We start from the raw sequence: 20,190 nt of genomic DNA on the forward strand, positions 1-20,190 counted from the left end.
GACAAACACATTGATAAAGTCCCTGAGCACATCATTAATGAGGTTCTGGAATATGGCGGGAGCATTGGTGAGTCCAAACGGCATCACCAGGTACTCAAAATGCCCCAAGGGCGTTTTGAATGTGGTTTTTCAAACGTCCCCCTCTCGGATGCGGACCAGATGGCATGCACTTCGTAAGTCCAATTTAGAAAAAATGGTCGCCGATTGGAGGGGCGTGAAGGCTGAGTCCATGAAGGGGAGAGGGTATTTGTTGCAGATGGTGATGTTGTTCAGACCCCGATAGTCGACACACGGGCGCAGAGATCTGTCTTTCTTTTCGATAAAGAAGAACCCTGCGCCGAGCGGAGAACGCGAAGGTCGAATGAGTCCCGCCGCAAGGGAAGAGTATATGTAGGTGCTCAGGGCTTCTTGTTCCGGGTGCGAGATGGGGTAAAGTCTGGAGTCCGGTAGTGGAGCCCCCGGCTGCAGTTCGATGGCGCAGTCGTACGGTCGGTGAAGCGGCAGGGCCAGCACGTTGTCCTTGCTGAACGCCTCCCGCAGATCATGATAACAGCGCGGCACGCCCTCGAGACTAATCTCTTTGGGCGAGCCGCCGGGGGAGGGGTCTTGTCCTGCCGATGCCGACCCCAGGCAGTTTGCATAGCAGTAGAGGCTCCAATCCTGTATGGTGGGGCCCTCCCAAGAGATAGAAGGGTCATGGGTGCTGAGCCAAGGGAGGCCCAGCACGAGTGGCACGTTACGGGAGGGCATGATGAGGAATTGCTGATGTTCAACATGGTTACCCGACAACCTAATTTTAAGCGGTGCGGTCATGCGGGTAACCATTGCTAGCAGTCGACCGTCAAGGTCAAGGATCTCTTTGGGAGTTTTGAGAATCTCTACGTCGCAGCCCAATGCTTCTGCCAGTTGGGGATCGATGAAGCACGCGTCTGCCCCCGAATCCACTAGCGCCCGTATAGTCTGGGAGTTGGACGGGCCGAATAATTCGCCGTCCAGCTCCAATCGCGTGATGGGCGGCGTCCTCGACGCCGTTTGGCCGGGGACTTACGGGTGCTGGAGGTCTTAGGCGGGGGCCCTTGAGTGCGGCGAACCCCAGGGTTGGTTCGATCGCCGCCGCTCCCCACCTGCAGCGGCTCGGGAAACTCCTCCTGGAGTCGCGCCTCCTCGTCGCCGTCGGGTGTGGTCGTCCACTGCTCGTTCCCGTTGTGGTAAAAAAATTCACTCTCAATTCCCACTTGATAAGACACATGTGAAGCCACACGGGAGAAAAACCCTTCACTTGCTCCATTTATGGCCGGTCCTTCTCCCATAAGGGAGCAATGGTGGACACACACTGGCGAAAAACCCTTCCGATTCTCCACTTGCGGATGGACCTTTGCCCGAAAGGGAACAATGGTCAGGCACATGAGGAAGCACACCGGCGAAAAACCCTTCCGATTCTCCACTTGCGGCCAGACCTTCTCCCTAAAGGTAACAATGATCTTGCACAGAAGGACGCACACCGCCGAAAAACCCTTCCGATGCTCCACTTGTGGACAGACCTTTGCCCCGGAAGGTAACGGCCACGCACATGACGCACACGGGCGAAAAACCTTTCTGATGCTCCACTTGCGGCCGGGCCTTTGTCCAAAGGGCGGAGCTGGTCTTGCACATGCGAAGGCACAGGGGAAAAAAAACCTTCACTTGCTCCATTTGTGACCGGCCCTTCTCCCACAAGGGAGAAACGGTCTTGCACATGAGGATGCACACCGGCGAAAAACCCTTCCGATGCTCCACTTGCGACCGGACCTTCGCCCGAAAAGAAAATGCTGGTCAGGCACATGAGGATGCGCACCAGCGAAAAACCCTTCTGATGGTCCAGATGTGGCCAAACCTTCATTGGAAAGACGTCGCTGGTCTTGCACATGCAAAGTCACACGGGAGAAAAGCAAAACACTTGCGGAGTGTGCGGCCATAGCTACGCCCACAAGATCAGTTTGGCTTCACACGTCTGCACGCACCACGCCGACAAGAAAACCATGTGGACAGACCAGAATCAAAGACCTTCGCCAAAGGGACGCAGCAGCAGCAGAATTATGAAATCGTCTTTGAGAGCCTACGGAACCGGATTCGTACGACCGGATCTCTTTGCTGTGGTCGGATGTGGACTTCTGAACCGGGTGCGGCTGTTTGATGCTCTTTCGGGCAAGTCCTGTCAGAAGTGTCGCGACAACCGAATCAACTGGAGAAAATAAGCTCATGAAGGTCTCATCTGGTGTGCATACAAAGTACTACGAGGAGCAACTTTGTCGATACTTGCACAGCAAATGAATGAAAAATTAGTTTTTGAATTTGAAGTTCAAAATAATGACTGTTATTGTGGTTTACATGTGACAGTGTGAAATTTTGGTTTGAACTTTCGTAAATTTTGACATTTTGGTTGGGACTTTAGCAAGCATCATTTAACTTGGCATTCTTGACTTGCTTTCATGGGCTGAAGAAAATGATGTAGCGGGCCAGATTTGCCCCCCTGGCCTTGACTTTGACACCTGTTCTCTCCCGGCTTGGTGGCTGATCTGTCATGTGTGTGTATGATGAGGTCCCTCGACTGGTGTATTCCGGAAGTAATCTCGTCAAAGTAGGAGCGAGCCCACCTGGTGGGAAAATAATCAACGTGTAGCGGAGCAAAGCAGTGTCAAAACGTTTTGTTGATTGTTTTCATGTCATTTGTTTAGTTTTTCAAACTTAAAAATATGTCCCTGTCTGAATCCTTTTGTTCATTCTATCCCTCATGCATCCATAACAAAAGACTACTTGCCCCTTCCACTTGTGGCTGATCCATGTTTGCCTTTGAGAAAACGGCCTCCCTCAAGCTGAGCATGACCCCAGGGCAGTTCCACCACACGCAATATGGCGGAGCCTCACACGTGTTACCGGAGCTGGTAGGCGGATTAAGGCGCTCTCGTTGATTCGCGCGTTTCAGGGTGACGTCGAGCAGACGCCGCTTCGGGTCCAAAAGCAGAAAGAACCTGGAGTCGTCGACATGTTGGTGAGGGAACGGCTGCTTGCGGCCGACGAAATCTTCGGACTGTTCCAAACGACCGTGGCTTCGTACGAGGAGCAACTTTGTCGAGCGAGGGAGGAGAGCGAGCGACACCGACGGGAACTGGAGGCGGTTTGCAAGACCCGAATTGTGATACCCCTCAAAGATGAGAATGTTTCTTCAGACGTCATCTGTACTTTTTTGAAGGTGTCGGACATTTCGCTTCTTATCCAAGAGGCTTCGTCAGCGAACTAAAGTCTTACTGGTAGTATCGGCCCTATATATATATATATATATATATATATATATATATATATATATATATATATATATATAGCTGAGGGGAGACTCCTCGACTGCGTCCAAGGGGCCCGTTCGGCCGTGGAATGCTCCGTCGCCTTTCGCATCAAGGCCGCTGGCAGCGGCTCCAGCGATTGAGCGTTGAGGGGGGTGTTTCGTCGCGGTTTGAACGCCGATCTCAAGGACGAGTTGGCTACCCGCGACGCTGGCAAAACCTTCGATGACCTGGTCGACATAGTCATCGAACTGGATCACCGTCTTCGGGAGCGGCAGGGGGGCAGAGCGGCCGGCGGCCCAACGAGCCCCGAAGCCGGCCCAGGACGACCACACCCGGCAGCGAGCGCGTGCGGCACCTGGAGGGATCCCCCGAACCCATGCTGATAGGGGGAGGGAACGACCGCACCAACCCCGGGGCTCGTCGCACCCAAGACCCCCAGCCTAAGACCTCCGGCCCCTGCAAGCCCACGTCGAAATGGCAACCACGCGGACCTCTGGAGGCCAAGTCCACGGTCCCCGTTACGCGGTTGGAGCTGGACAGCGAAGTAAATGGCCCTTCCAGCTCCCAAACCGTGCGGGCGCTAGTGGACTCGGGGGGCCGACAGGTGTATCATCGATCCCCAGCTGGCTGACTCGTTGAGCTGTCAACTGTTCGCTCTCCTTTCGCATAAGGAGATCGTCGATCTTGACGGCCGCCCGTTAGCTAGAGTCACCCACATCACGGCCCCGCTTAAACCCAGGGTAGCGGGCAATCACGTGGAGCACCGACAATTTTTAGTTATGCCCTCCCGGAACGCGCCGTTGTTATTGGGTCTCCCTTGGCTCAATACGCATGACCCGTCCATTTCCTGGGAGGGCCCCACCATTCAGGGCTGGATCACCTACTGCTACGCCAACTGCCTGCGTTCGGCGACGACAGGGTGAGAATCCTCCCGCGGTGGCCCGCCAAAGGCCATCTGCCTCAAGGGCGTGCCGCAGTGCTACCACGACCTGCGGGAGGTGTTCAGCAAGGACAACGCCCAATCCCTGCCACCCCACCGACCGTATGACTGCGCTATTGAACTGCAGCCATGGGCTCCATTACCGGACTCCAGACTTTTCCATATTTCTCAACCAGAATGGGAAGCCCTGACTCCTCCCTAGCGGTGGGACTCATTCGCCCGTCACGTTCACCGCTGGGCGCAGCGTTCTTTATCGATAAGAAAGACGGATCCCTGCGCCCGTGTGTCGACTACCGGAGTCTGAACGACATCACCATCCGTAACAAATACCCTCTCCCCCTCATGGACTCAGCCTTCGCGCCCCTTAGGTCAGCTACTATTTTTTTTAAATTGGACCTCCGTAGCGCTTACCATCTGGTCCGTATCCGTGAGGGGGACGAATGGAAAACAACATTCAAGACGCCTTTAGGGCATTTTGAGTACCTGGTGATGCCATTTGGACTCACGAACGCGCCCGCCGTCTTCCAAAATCTAATCAATGATGTCTCAGGGACTTCCTCAATGTTTTTGTTTTTGTTTACCTTGATGACATTCTAATTTTCTCTCAATCTGCAGAGGAGCACCGGCAACACATCCGACGGGTCCTTGCGCGGCTCCTGCTATCACGGTTTGCAGGTGTAGGCGGGGCCGACAGCGCCCCCCCGTTGGTCGCCAACCAGATCATGACAGTACCCCCCCCTTCAAGGGGCTGCTTCCAGAAGTCCCAACAGTCTCCCACAAGGTCCACTCGCCAGGGAACGGTCGGTGAAGAGGGCAACCGCTGCCTCTCCAGCATACGACGGGTGGCGGCCTGATGGGAACGGGACTCGGCCTGGGGTAGACGTGGCACGGGTCGTCGTGGGCGTGAGTGCGATCCCTCTCGCACGTTCACGCGACGGCGCATGGCTCTGCGTGGACGTCGAACTGCCAGACGCAGAATGGCACCCCGTACGGCCATATGGGACCAGGTCTCGGCCGGACGCCGACGTGGGCGTGAACTGCCCGGCTCCGGGGGAACGAGACCAGTCCAGAGCCGCTCCGGGATCCAGCGGTGAGTGGGGTCTCGGACTGACGTTGACGCGGACGTTGCACGGCTCGTCGTGGATGAGACTCAATTCGTCATGCACGACGACAGCGTGGCTGGACGTGGGCGTGCAATGCCAGTCACCCAGTGTCACCCTGGACGGCCACCTGGAAGGAGGTCTCGGCCGGACGTTTACGTGGACGTTGCGGCTCGTCGAGTGACGCAATTCAAACTCAACGAGGCTTGCGCTAACGTGGACGTAGCATTGCCAGGCACAGGGTGGAAATGAGACGGGTCCGATGTACCTGCGGCATCCGATGGTTGGCCGGTTCATTCTGTCACGGTTTGCAAGGTGGTGATGGCGGGTGCGGATCCCAAAAAGCAGGCAGGAGGGAGCAGGAGGTTGTTTGACAAATTGTATTAAAATAAAGTCAGCAGGAACAAAATGTAAAACAGCAAAATCATCTGAATGGAAAAAATACAAAGTAGCAAAAGAAGACCAAACGTAAAAGTCCGCCAAGGTTAAACAAACACATACACAATGCATGCAGCAAACAAACAATGAACCGGCACCGGATGGTCGTGCCCGGTGTCCTTTTAAGTGTCAATGATTAAATGACCAGCACCTGCAAGGCTGCAGGCAGGGGTGACGTCGCTACCCGCTGGTCGCCAATCTGATCGGGACGACCAGCACCTCTGCAGGTGTAGGCGGGGCCGACAGCGCCCCCCGTTGGTCGCCAACCAGATCATGGCACCTGCAAAGCCGGCTCTACATGAAGGCAGAGAAGTGTGAGTTCCATGTCAGCTCTCTGTCTTTTCTGGAGTTCGTCGTGGAGCAGGGCCAGCTCAGGGCCGACCCCGCCAAAACTAAAGCGGTGGTGGAATGGCCTACCCCAAAGACGCGCAAGCAGCTCCAGCGTTTTCTGGGGTTTGCCAACTTCTACCGCCGCTTCATTCGCGGTTATAGTCAGAAGGCACTCCCCCTCACTAACCTCACGTCCACCAAGGTTCCCTTTAGGTGGACGCCCGACGCTGAGGGGGCGTTCAACAGCCTCTGTCTAGCCTTCACTGATCCCCCTGTCCTGCGTCATCCCGACCCGGACCGCCCGTTTACGGTCGAGGTTGACGCATCCGAGTCCGGAGTAGTGGCCGTCTTGTCCCAGCGCTCTCCCACTGACTAGAAGCTACGCCCATGCGCCTTTTTCTGCCGCCGGCTCAGCCCCGCCGAAGCCAACTATGACGTCGGCAACCGAGAACTGCTAGCGGTCATCCTGGCTCTGCAGGAATGGAGACACTGGCTTGAGGGAGCTAAACACCCCTTCACCGTCTACACGGATCATAAAAACCTGGCGGCCATCCGGTCTGCCAACAGACTTAACTCACGACAGGCCCGATGGTCACTCCTCCTCACCCGTTTCAACTTTTCTCTCACCTACTGCCCAGGGTCGCAGAACACCAAGCCCGATGCCCTATCCCGCATTCATGAGCCGGCAGAAAGGGAGGAGATCACCGCCAACATCCTGCCGGCCCAGCGCAACCTGGGCGCCCTGAGGTGGGAGGTTGAGAGGAAAGTTCAGCAAGCCCAGGAGACGGCCCCAACCCCAGGGGATGCCCCACGGATCACCTGTTCGTCCCCCCTCCGCTACGTACTGAGGTGCTCATCTGGGGGCACATCTCCAAGATAGCCTGTCACCCGGGGGTCAACAGGACGATCCAACGGTTCTGGTAGCCAGGGTTCAGGAGGGACATCACCCTCTTCGTGAAAGCCTTCCTGACCTGCGCCCGTGATAAAGCCTCCCACCAGCCCCGGCAGGACTCCTTCAGCCTCTACCGGTGCCGTCCAGACCCTGGTCCTACATCTCCGTCGACTTCGTGACAGGCCTCCCACCTCCCGTGGCAAGACGGTCGTCCTCACCGTAGTGGACCGATTCTCCTTCGTCCCGTTAACCAGGTTGCCGTCCGCCATCGAGACGGCTCAACTCCTGGTTAACCACGTCGTCCGTCTCCACGGGATTCCGATGAACATCATGTCGGACCGGGGACCACAGTTCGTGTCCAAGGTATGGGAGCGTTTCTGTCTGTCCCTAGGGGCGTCGGCGAGCCTGTCGTCTGGATACCATCCCCAGACCAACGGACAGACGGAGAGGAAGAACCAGGACCTGGAGGCGGCCCTCCGGTGTGTGTGCCTCCACAATCCGGCATCGTGGGCCCTCCACTTACCCTGGGTGGAGTACGCCCACAACTCCCTGTTCTCCACAGCCACAGGCCGGTCCCCGTTCATGTCCACCTGTGGCTATCAGCCGCCCCTGTTTCCCACCCAGGAGGGCCAGGTGGAGGTCCCGTCTTTCGAACATCACCTCAGACGGGCCCACCGAGTCTGGAAGGAGACCAGGGCCGCCCTGTCACGCACGGCATCCCGGAACCAGCGGGTCGCGGACCGTTGTCGGCGACAGGCACCCAGCTACCACGTCGGGCAGGAGGTTTGGCTGTCCACGAGGGACCTTCGCCTAGCGGGGACTTCAGCCAAACTGGGCCCACGCTTCACGGGTCCCTTCCCCATCGAGGCCATCCTCAGCCCGGTCTAGGTGAGGCTCCGGCTGCAACCCACCATGCAGATCCATCCTGTATTCCACGTTTCCCTCCTCAAGCCAGTGGAAACCAGCTCGAAAGGAAAAGATTTGATATACTTTGACCGCTGTTGAGTCGACGGTGTGCGCTGCTACATGCATCCCAACATCAGTTATCCGATTCAAATGTCCAAACAAGGGCTGTATTTTTTATTTTATTGATTTTGATGATTTTTTAATTTAACATCGTATCAGAACGACAGTCCCATTGTTGATACATGAGGTGGTTTTGTGTGTCTTCGACCTGGTCTGTTTGGGGTGGCGTTTATGTCGATTTTTTTTTCTGTCTCTTCTTCGTGCTATTGTGAGACCGTTTTCATTCTGTCTGGGTGAACGCGTCGTTGCCTGAATTATTTTATTTGGATTTAAAACATTATTTTAAATCCGAACCGCCGACGGCTTAGAATGCTTTTATTACGAAGGGGGTGAACGGCGTTCACAGTGGACAGATTTCCGGGATGCAGAATATTCACAATTGCTGACTTGACGCAAGCGCCTACTGCGGCCCCAAACGCGGTCGACACCATTTGACAAAATTCTCCCGAATTTGTCGGCGAGGTGCTCGAAACGCCCACTCGTGCGCCCACCACTATCTTGCTCGGTTAGAACATCTTTCCGCTTGTGTCCGATTAAAGTCGTCTCGGTGTACGTTGGACTTTCTGGGCCTCGTTTAGCTTAGCCAGGTTTGCTAGCCGCTAACAAAGAGGCCCTCGTGGTCAACGCATCGCTCCGCAGAGATCGTAAGCGAAACATTTTGGAACTGTCGTGTGAACAATGTACGCAAGAAGGACGCCAGAAGACGAGAAGGACCTTTGTGAAGAAAAAGAGGACCACAAGGGACAACGTCAACTGCAGGACGCCATTTGGAGGATGCAGCCAAGAATTGTTCTTCACAGATTAGGTTGGCTCTTAACTGCTCGTCTCGCTTGTTTTCGAGTCTTTTTGAACAGGCTTCGTGTATTGTTTTTTTTTTTGTGAACACGCGCTCAAATAAGTAACATAGGGACAGCTTGAGGAAAGCAAAGGGCCGAGTGCTGAAGAGACAGCAGAGACAGATCTGACTCAGACAATGTTCAGACAGAACAGGAAAGGAGGTGTCCCATAAGACAAAGAAAGGCTCCAGAATATTGAAAGGTGTACCAATGTAAAATTGAGTTTGATGATGACGACAAAAACGAAAATATTAAGTATTTCTACAGAAATTTAAAGAGGCTATGGAGTCTCTCCCTATTTTGTGTGTGTGTGTGTGTGAGGAGGAGCATAGAGATGCACACATATGAGGCAAAGATTCTCCCACAAGATCAACCTGATGAAGCACACGTGAACGCAAACAGTCGAGATGTAGCGCTGGACATTCCTGCAGCAGTCTTAGCGTTATTACGCTCACCAAAATAGCCGTTTACTTTCATGGTGGCTAATATTCTTCTTCTTTTCCTTTGGGCTTTTCCCTGCAAAGGGTCGCCACAGCAAATCAGTGTCCTCGATCTTTAGAGGTTTGATCCGCAGGTTTGTTTTGGCCAAGCTTTGACATCGGATGCCCTTCCTGACACAACCCTCTGTATTTATCCGGGCTTGGGACAGGCACAAGAAAACTTATGTCCCTTTGTGGCTACAGAACAAGCAACTCACTCAGTAAAAGGCTCCCAAACACAAAATGGTCTTCGGCACACATATCTGACAATAAAGCTGACTTTGACTTTAAAAATCGGCTAATATTCATGGAAGAATAATGACGCACGGCCGTATCTGTCTTTGTTCTGGGAACTCACTCACGGGCCGTTTATTCTGCGTATGCTCATAAAAAGCATTGCAACATCCTGGTCTCGCAGGTTCACTCGTCCACAGGCAACATCACTGTGCGAACAGCCTCAACATGACTTTACCATTAAACACACTCAACACTTCCACTCAAAGACATGTTTACAAATCTCTGTAGTAATAAACAAAACAAATGTCAAAATGAGAAATGCCTTGTTGAAAAAATAAAACATTTTACATATTGGCAACATTCTCTAAACTTCAAAGTATTCACATTTTCCAGTTCACATTACTCTCCAAACAAATATCCCCTGAACCTTTCAAGCTTAGCTTTTGTCACTGCTTTGGTAAGAACATCAGCTACCATATTTGATCGAGGTGTCTCTTTAGAGTCAATTCCTTCCACTTGACCATATCCCTTTGCTACATATCTGGCTTTACAAGTCTCAGATCCATCTGGGTTCTCTTTCACTGTATACACCCAGCGACCTCCCACTACTACGTAGAAGTCTGAGTGAAAGTCTCATTTTCTGTCAAAGATTTCATCTCCTCTTTCATTGCAATAGCTCACATTTTTGACTTTTCAGACTCCATAGCCTCTTTAAATTTCTTCGGTATGCCATAAGTCACCCTGTAGAAATACTCAATATTTTTGTTTTTGGCGTCATCATCACACTCAATTTTTCCTTTCATCACTTTGCTGCTGTGAAATGTAAATTTCTCCACTGTGAGACTAATAAAGGCATATCCAATCCAATCCAATTTTACATTGGTACTCCTTTCAATTATCTGGAGCCTTTCATTGTCTTATAGGACACCTCCTTTCCTGTTCTGTCTGAGTCAGATCTGTCTCTGCTGTCTCTTCAGCACTCGGCTCTTTGCTTTCCTCAAGCTGTCCCTGACTCTGATTGATTACCTTTCGAGGTGTTTTTCTGTAACTCTGAATGTCGTCCCACATGTCACAACCTGTTTGAGTCTGATTATCTGTGCTGTTTTTGTGATTAAGTCTATGTTTCAGGACTTTTCTTGTCTCAGGATAGTACACATTATAGGCTGAACTACAGTAAAGTCTCGTTATATCGATATTCAAGGGAGTCCGAAGAAATATCGATATAACCGGGACTATCGATATATCCGACCCTGTTTGCATGTAATTTTCTCCGTGCGTGCATAGAAATAGTATCGATATAACCGGGACTATCGATATATCCGATATCGATATAACGAGACTTTACTGTATATTTATCACAACCTATGAAAATTCCCTTCACTCCGCAGGCAACATCACTGTGCGAACAACCTAAACATGACTTTGCCACTCATACTATCAAACACACTCAACAAGAGAATAAGAATAATAATACATTTAATTTCCAGCTTGTGCGACATCAGGACTTTTGTTTCTGACCAAACCGATTCTGACACGAAGTGGCTCTTGTAATGATATGAACAACTTGTATTTACTTGTTCGACTAGCGATGCCTGACTAGAGACCAATCGGAGCATTCACTGCTGTGAGTCAGTCTCTCTCGCTCTCTCTCTCTCGCTCTCTCTCTCTCTCTCTCTCTCTCTCTCTCTCTCTCTCTCTCTCTCTCTCTCTCTGTCTGTCCCTGTTTGTGTGTGTGGCGAGGAGTAGCATAGAAAGAAGAGATGCACACATGAGAAGCAGAGATTCTCCCGCAAGATCAACCTGATGAAGCACAAGTGAATGCACACAGTCGAGAATAAGAATAATAATACGTGTAATTTCCAAGCGCCTTTCTGAATCCATTTGGTTGCACCATGTGCACCAAGAAATTTGCCCAAAAGACGCAAGGGAACTCATACACGCAAAATGCATGTTCACCGTCGGCTTGTTTGAACAGTTGAACTATATGAGGCCCGAATTCGGCGAGCAGACCCCGCTTCCAGCCCAACAGCAGAAAGAACGTCGAGTCGTCGACATGTTGAAAGAGTTGGTGAGGGAACGGCTGCTTGCGGCCGCCCGCCGACGAAATCTTCGGACTGTTCCAAACGACCGTGGCTTCGTACGAGGAGCAAATTTGTCGAGTGAGGGAGGAGAGCGAGCGACACAGACGACAACTGGGGGCGGTTTGCAAGACCCTGATTGTGATACGCGTCGAAGGTTTGTCTGCCATACTTGGATTTGACATTCACGGCATTACAAACGACCCCAACGCTCTATTTTGTTCAAACGCATACCCAGAATGTTCCGGTTATATTTGTTCTATACGCGTAGAACGCCCGAATGTGAATCGGAAGATGTCGATTCGCCGCACTTTCATTTGAACGAACAAACAACACCGTTGGATGGCCGCCATCTTAGATTTAGCTTTCATCCAATTGTAACGCTGCTTTGGCGTCACGTGGTGGTGACGTTTGTCGTGTACCTGACTGCGCTCACCTTGCAGTCCGTGTACATAAGGCATAGCTGATTCAACGCTGCTGAGAAAGTCTGCAAATTCACGTAGGTCTTGATTATCTTTTGGGCCAATTTTGTGTCATGCATGGATCTTGTCCCTGTATGCTTTGCTAATTAAGAAAGGATTGCTATATCTGTCTTCCAATGTACTCTAGGCGGCATGGTAAGCAGAATCTGTACTTACCAGAAAATGGCCTTCAATAGCTTTCTTGGCAGCACCACCGACATACTTTCGTAGGAAAAACAGCTTTTCTTCAACTGGCAGGTTCTTCCGAACAATCAGGGTTGAGAACGAAAGCTTCCAATCATTATACTTGAGAGGATCTCCTACAAAGACTCTGGGATTGGAATGCGATTTGCTGTTATGTCTTCAGCTAAAGTTCTCACAAGATCATTAGAAATGTTATGAGATGTGGATGAATGTAAGTTAGGTTGGTGTACTGGAAGTGTGTAAGGAAGAAGCTCTTGGGGGGGAAAGAGCTAGAACTGATTGTTTGGGTAAAAGGTAATGAGTGTCATCACTTTGAACACTTTGAGGGTAAATTTTCAGCTTGGCTTCTGCTGCGCTGAGCCTTTTGAGTTCCTTTAATCATTGAACTTTCCTTCTCTCCTCTAGCCGTGTTTTTCTATCAGCACTTTCTGCAATGAACAGAGCTATTTCCTTTGCATTCTCTGCTTCGTTTTCAGCTCTCCGTGTTTCATCTTGCAGCTCCATTCTCTGGATTTCTTCTTCTTGTTCACCTATACTCTTACTCATGATTACGTCAAAATTTTTGAGTACAGTTTACTCAAAAGTTTTGAGTAACCTGTGACCTGTTTTGAGTAAACTGTACTCAAAAATTTTGACGTAATCAGTTGCCATAAAAAATTTGAGTACTTTCAACTTGTTGGGTTTTACAGTGTATGTCTTTCATGATTCTAAGAGCTTCTCTTGATGCTGCTGCTTCAGCTGCAGCTTGTCTTGCGTCTTGGGAGACGTACGAAGACTGATTAGAGTTCATGGTGTGCGAATATAAGGAGACATTGGAAAGTGTGGTCTCAAACACGGATTCATTGTCTGGCCAAGATGAGATTTCTACTTATCTTCTTTGAGGAACCGCGGAGCCTTTTTATTGGCAGTTTGGGTGACTGCTTTGCATGTGTCGGAATTCTGAGTCTGGATGCTCTGGATGTAGAGTGTCTCTTATTTTTAGGTAAGTAGCATCAATCACATCTTGAGTTGTATTTATTCTGCTCATTGTATCCATTATGTTAGAACAGTGGCCTCAAACTCGCGGCCCACGGGCCAACTGCGGCCTTAGAAAGAATATTTTGCGGCCCGCCTTGACATGAAAGATTATTGTTAGTGCGGCCCGCATGATTGATATGAATGAAACTTGTGTGTGGAGCTGAACAAACCGCTGAACAAACCCATGGAACAAAACACCATTTTGGAGCTACAGAGGGAATTTAATCACAGAGTTGCAGACTTCAAGACGCACAAAGCGACATTTCAAATCTTTGCGGACCCATTCTCTGTTGATGTGCAAGATGGAGCCAAATGGAGCTCTGTGACCTACAGTGCCACTCTGCACTCAAAGCCAAGTTCGGGGATGTGAATGGAGAAGCAGACAAGCTTGGGCAATGTTTGAGAGAGTTAACCCCCAGCATCCCTGAACTTTCCCGAATGTTCAGGCGGACCATGTGTCTTTTTGGGGAGCACATACTTATGTGAGAAGCTCTTCTCCACCTTCAACTTCAATAAGTCCAAGTACAGGTCCAGACTTGCTGATGAGCATCTTCAAGCCCTACTCAGAGTCTCCACTGCCTCCTCCCTCAAGCCAAATGTGGCTCGGCTTTGTGAAAAGAAGCGCTGCCAGGTCTCTGGCAGCAAGAAGTAGACAAGAGAAGCCATGTTGAGGACAGTTCATGTTCAATATTTGATTTATGTTCATAAAGTTAAAGGTAAAAGAACTGTGAAGACAGACATTTGAAACTTTATTAAAATACAGTAAAGTAGATTTCCTGATGGGTATCGATTTTTTTTGCATGTAATTTTCGTCTGTATAGTGCCTTCGAAGATCATATATTTTGTTTATTCAGTCGTCTGTATCTGCCTTAAGATCATTATTTTTTTTTATTCATTTATGACTGGTTAATTTATTTTTTATTAATTTTTCCATTTATTTATTTAATTCATTTTGTGTGTGTTAAAAATAAAGATTTTGAGAACATTGGAATGTTTTATCGGTGCTTTTCTTGTGAAAATCCTGATGCGCCCCCGGGTAAATTGAGTTTGAGACCCCTGTGTTAGAATCATCATTGTATTTGATGGCCTTTTTAGTCCATTACTATTATGTTTCCACCTTTCATATGTCACTTTAAAGTTTGCTCGCAGATCTTTCAACTTGTCATCTACAAGTGTCTGTCCCTTTTCAGTTCGTGTGCGAGTGCATTCACTTCTCCGAGGCTGTGTGGAATCTGCTTTAGTCGAATGTGGTGTTACATTTACTGTTGCTTCAACTTGCTCTTCTAAGACATATGGTTGCTCTATTTCACCTTCACGTGGCATGTTGACTGTGTAGCAAAAATGCCGTACATATTCTTCCAACCACTTTGTTCTTTTGCCCGCCATAATTACTATGGATAAAATCTCAAAACGACGTACTACAATGACAATCACACGTTGATTACTGCTAGCTACTGGCTAGCCTGTTCATTCGTTGTGAATGGGGGAAGCAGCAGCAGTCTAGCTGGCCTGTCTTCTTCTCTCTCTGTATTCATTTTCTGATTTGGTACGCTTATGACTCTATACTGCCCCCACGATTTCCTGTGGTATTTCTCCGTTTCGTCCGGAGCTCTACCGATTGCTAAACGGACATAACAGCGGACGAAACGAACTCTGGGGCCGGACGAAACAGAATCGATTAACAGAAGTGTGTCGGCGGAGGCTCTGCCGAAAACCTGAGATCGTCTCACCGAACCCCAGGGGTTCGGTCGAACCCAGGTTAAGAACCAGTGTACTAGAGGCGTTGGAGAGATGGTCAGACTGAGATGGTTTAGACATGTCCAGAGGAGAGAGAGTGACTATATTGGGAGAAGGACGCTGAGACTTGAACTGCCAGGCAGGAGACCGAGAGGAGAAGGTTTATGGATGTTGTCAAAGAGGACATTAACGTAGCTGGGGTGAGAGAAGAGGATGCACAAAATTGGCTTAGATGGAGGACTTTGATTCGCTGAAGGGAAAATCCCAAAAGAAAAAGAAAAATGTTGAACTTCCTGTTTGTGTCTCCATAGACGTGAATCAGCTGATCGGTCGTCGGGAAGAAGGTCCTGACGTGAAATCGGGAAGCTCCGCTTTGGAGTATCCACAAGTCCCCCAGATTAAAAAGGAAGAGGAGGAGGCCGATGTCAGCAGTTTGCCGCAAGGTGGCGTCTTCGAGGAGAGTGACGACGACCGACTTCCACCACCCAAGCAGTCACACCTTCATCCCGGTAGTCTGAGCAAAGATCATCGTGGAACGCCCCCCTCGGGGCATCACACAGAAGAAGCTTTGGGGAGCGCCACCAATTGTGAAGGTAATGACATGTAGTCAAAAAAAATGGCGGCTGTGACGTTGCAGGCGCAAAAAAAACATTTCCCGCGGCTCAATTCTTGACACGTTTTAGGATCACACCAAAAAAAAACTGATTTTGATGTGTATTCAAATCTTTAGAGAAGGAGGAAAAAGCCGATCTCAGCGCGTTGGTCCCGACCGGCGGCCGCCCGAAAACCAAAGCGGGTGAAGACGAAGCGCCCGAATGCTCTGATTGGTCGCCGCCAGAAGACCACCGGGTGCCAATCTCGGACGACGACGACACCGACGACGAAACGTGCCCGGGCTCTCCGAAAAAGGTCCCCGGCGAGAAAAGGTCCCGCAAACACCAAAAGTGTCCTTCCCCCAAGAAGCGTTTCTGCTGCTCCCGTTGCGGTAAAAAATTCACTTGCATTTCCCACTTGATAAGACACATGAAAAGCCACACGGGAGAAAAACCCTTTTGCTGCTCGGTTTGCGGCAAGGCCTTTTCTGAGAAGCAGAACGCGCAACTCCATGTGAGGACGCACACGGGAGAAAAACCCTTCACTTGCTCAATTTGTGGCCGGTCCTTCTCCCTTAAGGGAGCAATGGTCTCGCACATGAGGACGCACACCGGCGAAAAACCCTTCCGATGCGCCACTTGCGGACGGTCCTTCTCCCAAAAGGGAACAATGGTCTCGCACATGAGGACGCACACCAGCGAAAAACCCTTCCGATGCTCCACTTGCGGCCGGACTTTCGCCCATAAGTCAACAATGGTCTCGCACATGAGGACGCACACCGGCGAAAAACCCTTCCGATGTTCCACTTGCGGACGGACCTTCGCCCGAAAGGGAGTAATGGTCACGCACATGAGGAAGCACACTGGCGAAAAACCCTTCCGATGCTCCACTTGCGGACGGACTTTCGCCCATAAGTCAACAATGGTCTCGCACATGAGGACGCACACCGGCGAAAAACCCTTCCGATGTTCCACTTGCGGACGGACCTTCGCCCGAAAGGGACTAATGGTCACGCACATGAGGAAGCACACTGGCGAAAAACCCTTCCGATGCTCCACTTGCGGACGGACCTTCTCCCTAAAGGTAACAATGGTCTCGCACATGCGAAGGCACATGGGAGAAAAACTCTTCACTTGCTCCATTTGTGGCCTGTCCTTCTGCCAAAAGGGAAGAATGATCTCGCACATGCGAAGGCACACGGGAGAAAAACCCTTCACTTGCTCCATTTGTGGCCGGTCCTTCTCCCACAAGGGAGCAACGGTCTTGCACATGAGGACGCACACCGGCGAAAAACCCTTTGGATGCTCCACTTGCGGTCGGACCTTCGCCCGAAAGGGAGCAATGGTCACGCACATGCGGAAGCACACCGGCGAAAAACCCTTCCGATGCTCCACTTGCGGCTGGACTTTCGCCCATAAGTCAACAATGGTCTCGCACATGAGGACACACACCGGCGAAAAACCCTTCCGATGCTCCACTTGCGGCCGGACCTTCTCCCAAAAGGGAACAATGGTCTCGCACATGAGGACGCACACCGGCGAAAAACCCTTCACTTGCTCCACTTGCGGCCGGACCTTCGCCCATAAGGGAAGAATGATCTCGCACATGCGAAGGCACACGGGAGAAAACCTCTTCACTTGCTCCATTTGTGGCCGGTCCTTCTCCCACAAGGGAGCAATGGTCTCGCACATAAGGATACACACCGGCGAAAAACCCTTCCGATGCTTCACTTGCGGACGGACCTTCGCCCGAAAGGATGCAATGGTCTCGCACATGAGGACGCACACCGGTGAAAAACCCTTCCAATGCTCCATTTGTGGCCGGTCCTTCTCCCACAAGGGAGCAACGGTCTTGCACATGAGGACGCACACCGGCGAAAAACCCTTCGGATGCTCCACTTGTGGCCAAACCTTCATTGGAAGGACGTCGCTGGTCTTGCACATGCGAAAGCACACGGGAGAAAAGACCAACGCTTGCGGATTGTGCGGCAAAAGCTACGCCGAGGTCAGTTTGGCTTCTCATGTCTGCACGCACCACACCGACAAGTAAACCACGCGGACCGACCGGCATCAAAGACCTTCGGCAAAGGGATGTGACGCAGGAGCAGCAGAATTATGAAACTGTCTTTGAGTGCCTACGGAACCGGACTCGTACGATTGGATCTCTTTGCTGTGGTCGGTTGTGGACTTCTGAAGCCAGTGCGGCTATTTGATGCTCTTTCGGGCGAGTCCTGTCAGAAGTGTCGCGACAACTCAATCAACTGGAGAAAATAAGATCAAGAAGGTCTCATTTGGTGTGCATACAGGGCGCACAGAAAATGAATGAAAAAAATAGTCTTCAAATTTGAAGTCCAAAATAAAGACTGTTATTGTGGTTTACATGTGACAGTGTGAAATCTTGGTTCGAACTTTCGTACATTTTGACATGTTAGTTGGGACTTTAGCAAGCATCATGCAACTTGGCATTCTTGACTTTCTTTCATGGGCCGAAGAAAATGATGTGGCGAGCTGGCTCCGGTCTTCACACAAATCTTCAACAGATCCCTGGAGCAGTGTGAAGTCCCATCCTGCTTCAAACAGTCTACTATCGTCCCAGTTCCAAAGAAACCAGCACCCTCGGGATTGAACGACTATAGACCTGTCGCTCTGACGTCTGTGGTCATGAAGTCCTTTGAACGCCTCGTGCTGAACCACCTAAAGAACATCACCGGACCTCTGCTAGATCCTCTTCAGTTTGCCTACCGGGCAAACAGGTCTGTGGAGGATGCAGTCAACATCGGACTGCACCACATCCTCGACCACCTCGACAACATAGGAACCTACGCAAGGATCCTGTTTGTGGACTACAGCTCTGCGTTCAATACCATCATCCCACAACTCCTCATCCCCAAACTTCTCCAGCTTGGTGTGTCCCCCACGATCTGCCAGTGGACCCTCAGCTTCCTGACAGGACGGACACAACAGGTCAGACTGGGAAATATATCATCCACAACACGAACCACGAGCACTGGAGCCCCGCAGGGATGCGTCCTCTCTCCATTGCTCTTCTCTCTCTACACGAACGACTGCACCTCAACGCACCCAGCTGTCAAATTCATAAAGTTCGCAGACGACACCACGGTCATCGGTCTCATCAAAGACGGCGACGAGTCTGCGTCCCGACAACAAGTGGAGCAGCTGGAGCTCTGGTGCAGCCGTCACAACCTGGAGCTGAACACGCTCAAGACAGTTGAGATGATCGTGGACTTCAGGAAACATCCATCACCACAGCTACCCCTCACACTATCCAGCTGCCTTGTATCAACCGTTGAGACCTTCAAGTTCCTGGGAATCACAGTCTCCCAGGACATGAAGTGGGAGGTCAACACCAACTCTATTCTGAAAAAGGCCCAACAGAGAATGTACTTCCTGAGGCTGCTAAAGAAGCATGGCCTGCCACAGGAGGTGCTGCAACATTTCGACACGGCTGTCATCGAATCCATCCTGTGTTCTTCCATCACCGTTTGGTTCGGGGCCGCCACAAAAATGGACAAAATCCGACTTCAAAGAACAGTTCGGACGGCGGAAAAAATCATTGGTACCGCCCTACCCACTCTCGAGGACTTGCACACTGCAAGAATCCAAACTAGGGCGCGGAAAATCCTACTGGACCCTCCGCACCCTGCCCACCACCTTTTGCAGCTACTCCCCTCAGGCAGGCGCTACCGATCCATGCGCACCAAATCCAGCAGACATTTAAACAGCTTCTTCCCCCAAGCCATTAACTCTTTGAACTCTTTCAACAGTAGCCAAAATGGAACTGTATAGTGCAACTTAGCAGTTTTTTTTTTTGACAACGATACTAGTGCAGCGTGTTCTACCGGAAACAAATTCCTTGTGTGTTCTACATACTTGGCAATAAAGATGATTCTGATTCTGATTCTGATTAAAGAATTTATTACATGCCATTTTGAGGCAACATTGGGGAGAAACGGATCACCAGAAAAGTGGGACAAAATGGCAACCTCCTGTAGCCACCTCCGTTTACACAGGTTGATAAATTCCTTATATGGGGCTTGGACACCTTCTTCTTTATTTTCTTCATCTTTTTGTTCTTTTTTTTTCTTTTTTTCTTCTTTTTCGTCTCCTTCTTTGTGTCACGTCCACTCGAGGTGTAGTGGCAAGACTCGAGGGATGACGGACGGAGGTAAGGGTTGGGTCCGAAATACACGGTGAGACAGAGTTCCAATAAAGAGTCTTTACTGAGCCACGCACAAAAATAACATACAAAGAGGTGCCAATGAGGGCGAAACCTGAACAGACTTGGTCGCAAGGTAGTAGCGGGGAACTTCCTAGAATACTCCGACAACGACCGTACGGAAGATGTGGCTTTTATAGCCAGAAGGCACAATTACGGGAATGGGGAACAGGTGCGGGAGCCGGGGGAGCCAGGAAGGGAGGGGCCCGCTCAGAGGAGCAGCGGAGATGGAGACAGGAGGGGAGGGGCGCGCTCCTGACGGCGA

At 50.6% G+C, this 20,190-nt stretch overlaps 2 protein-coding genes across 2 annotated transcripts in view; one reads left to right on the top strand and one right to left on the bottom strand.

The window, feature by feature from the left end:
- LOC148899792 (uncharacterized) overlaps positions 1 to 20,190 on the bottom strand; it is a 130,591-nt gene that overhangs the window by 86,574 nt on the left and 23,827 nt on the right. The gene's annotated exons all lie outside the window — the stretch shown is intronic.
- LOC148899799 (uncharacterized) lies at positions 1,393 to 19,534 on the top strand. The gene is made up of 4 exons (XM_088993738.1): positions 1,393 to 1,555; positions 11,672 to 11,833; positions 15,407 to 15,688; positions 15,826 to 19,534. The coding sequence occupies exons 1-4, from the start codon at positions 1,393 to 1,395 to the stop codon at positions 17,736 to 17,738; spliced, it is 2,520 nt and encodes an 839-aa protein (XP_088849864.1). The 3' UTR covers positions 17,739 to 19,534.

This window comes from Hippocampus bargibanti, linkage group LG04 (assembly GCF_051943395.1).
Source record: "Hippocampus bargibanti isolate YZ-2025 linkage group LG04, ASM5194339v1, whole genome shotgun sequence".
Lineage (NCBI taxonomy): Eukaryota > Metazoa > Chordata > Actinopteri > Syngnathiformes > Syngnathidae > Hippocampus > Hippocampus bargibanti.

Coding starts and splice junctions, on each gene's coding strand:
- LOC148899799 (XM_088993738.1), top strand. CDS start 1,393: ATGGTCAGGCACATGAGGAAGCACACCGGCGAAAAACCCTTCCGATTC. Junction 1,556..11,671: donor ACAGACCTTTGCCCCGGAAG/GTAACGGCCACG, acceptor AGAGTTGGTGAG/GGAACGGCTGCTTGCGGCCG. Junction 11,834..15,406: donor GATTGTGATACGCGTCGAAG/GTTTGTCTGCCA, acceptor GTGTCTCCATAG/ACGTGAATCAGCTGATCGGT.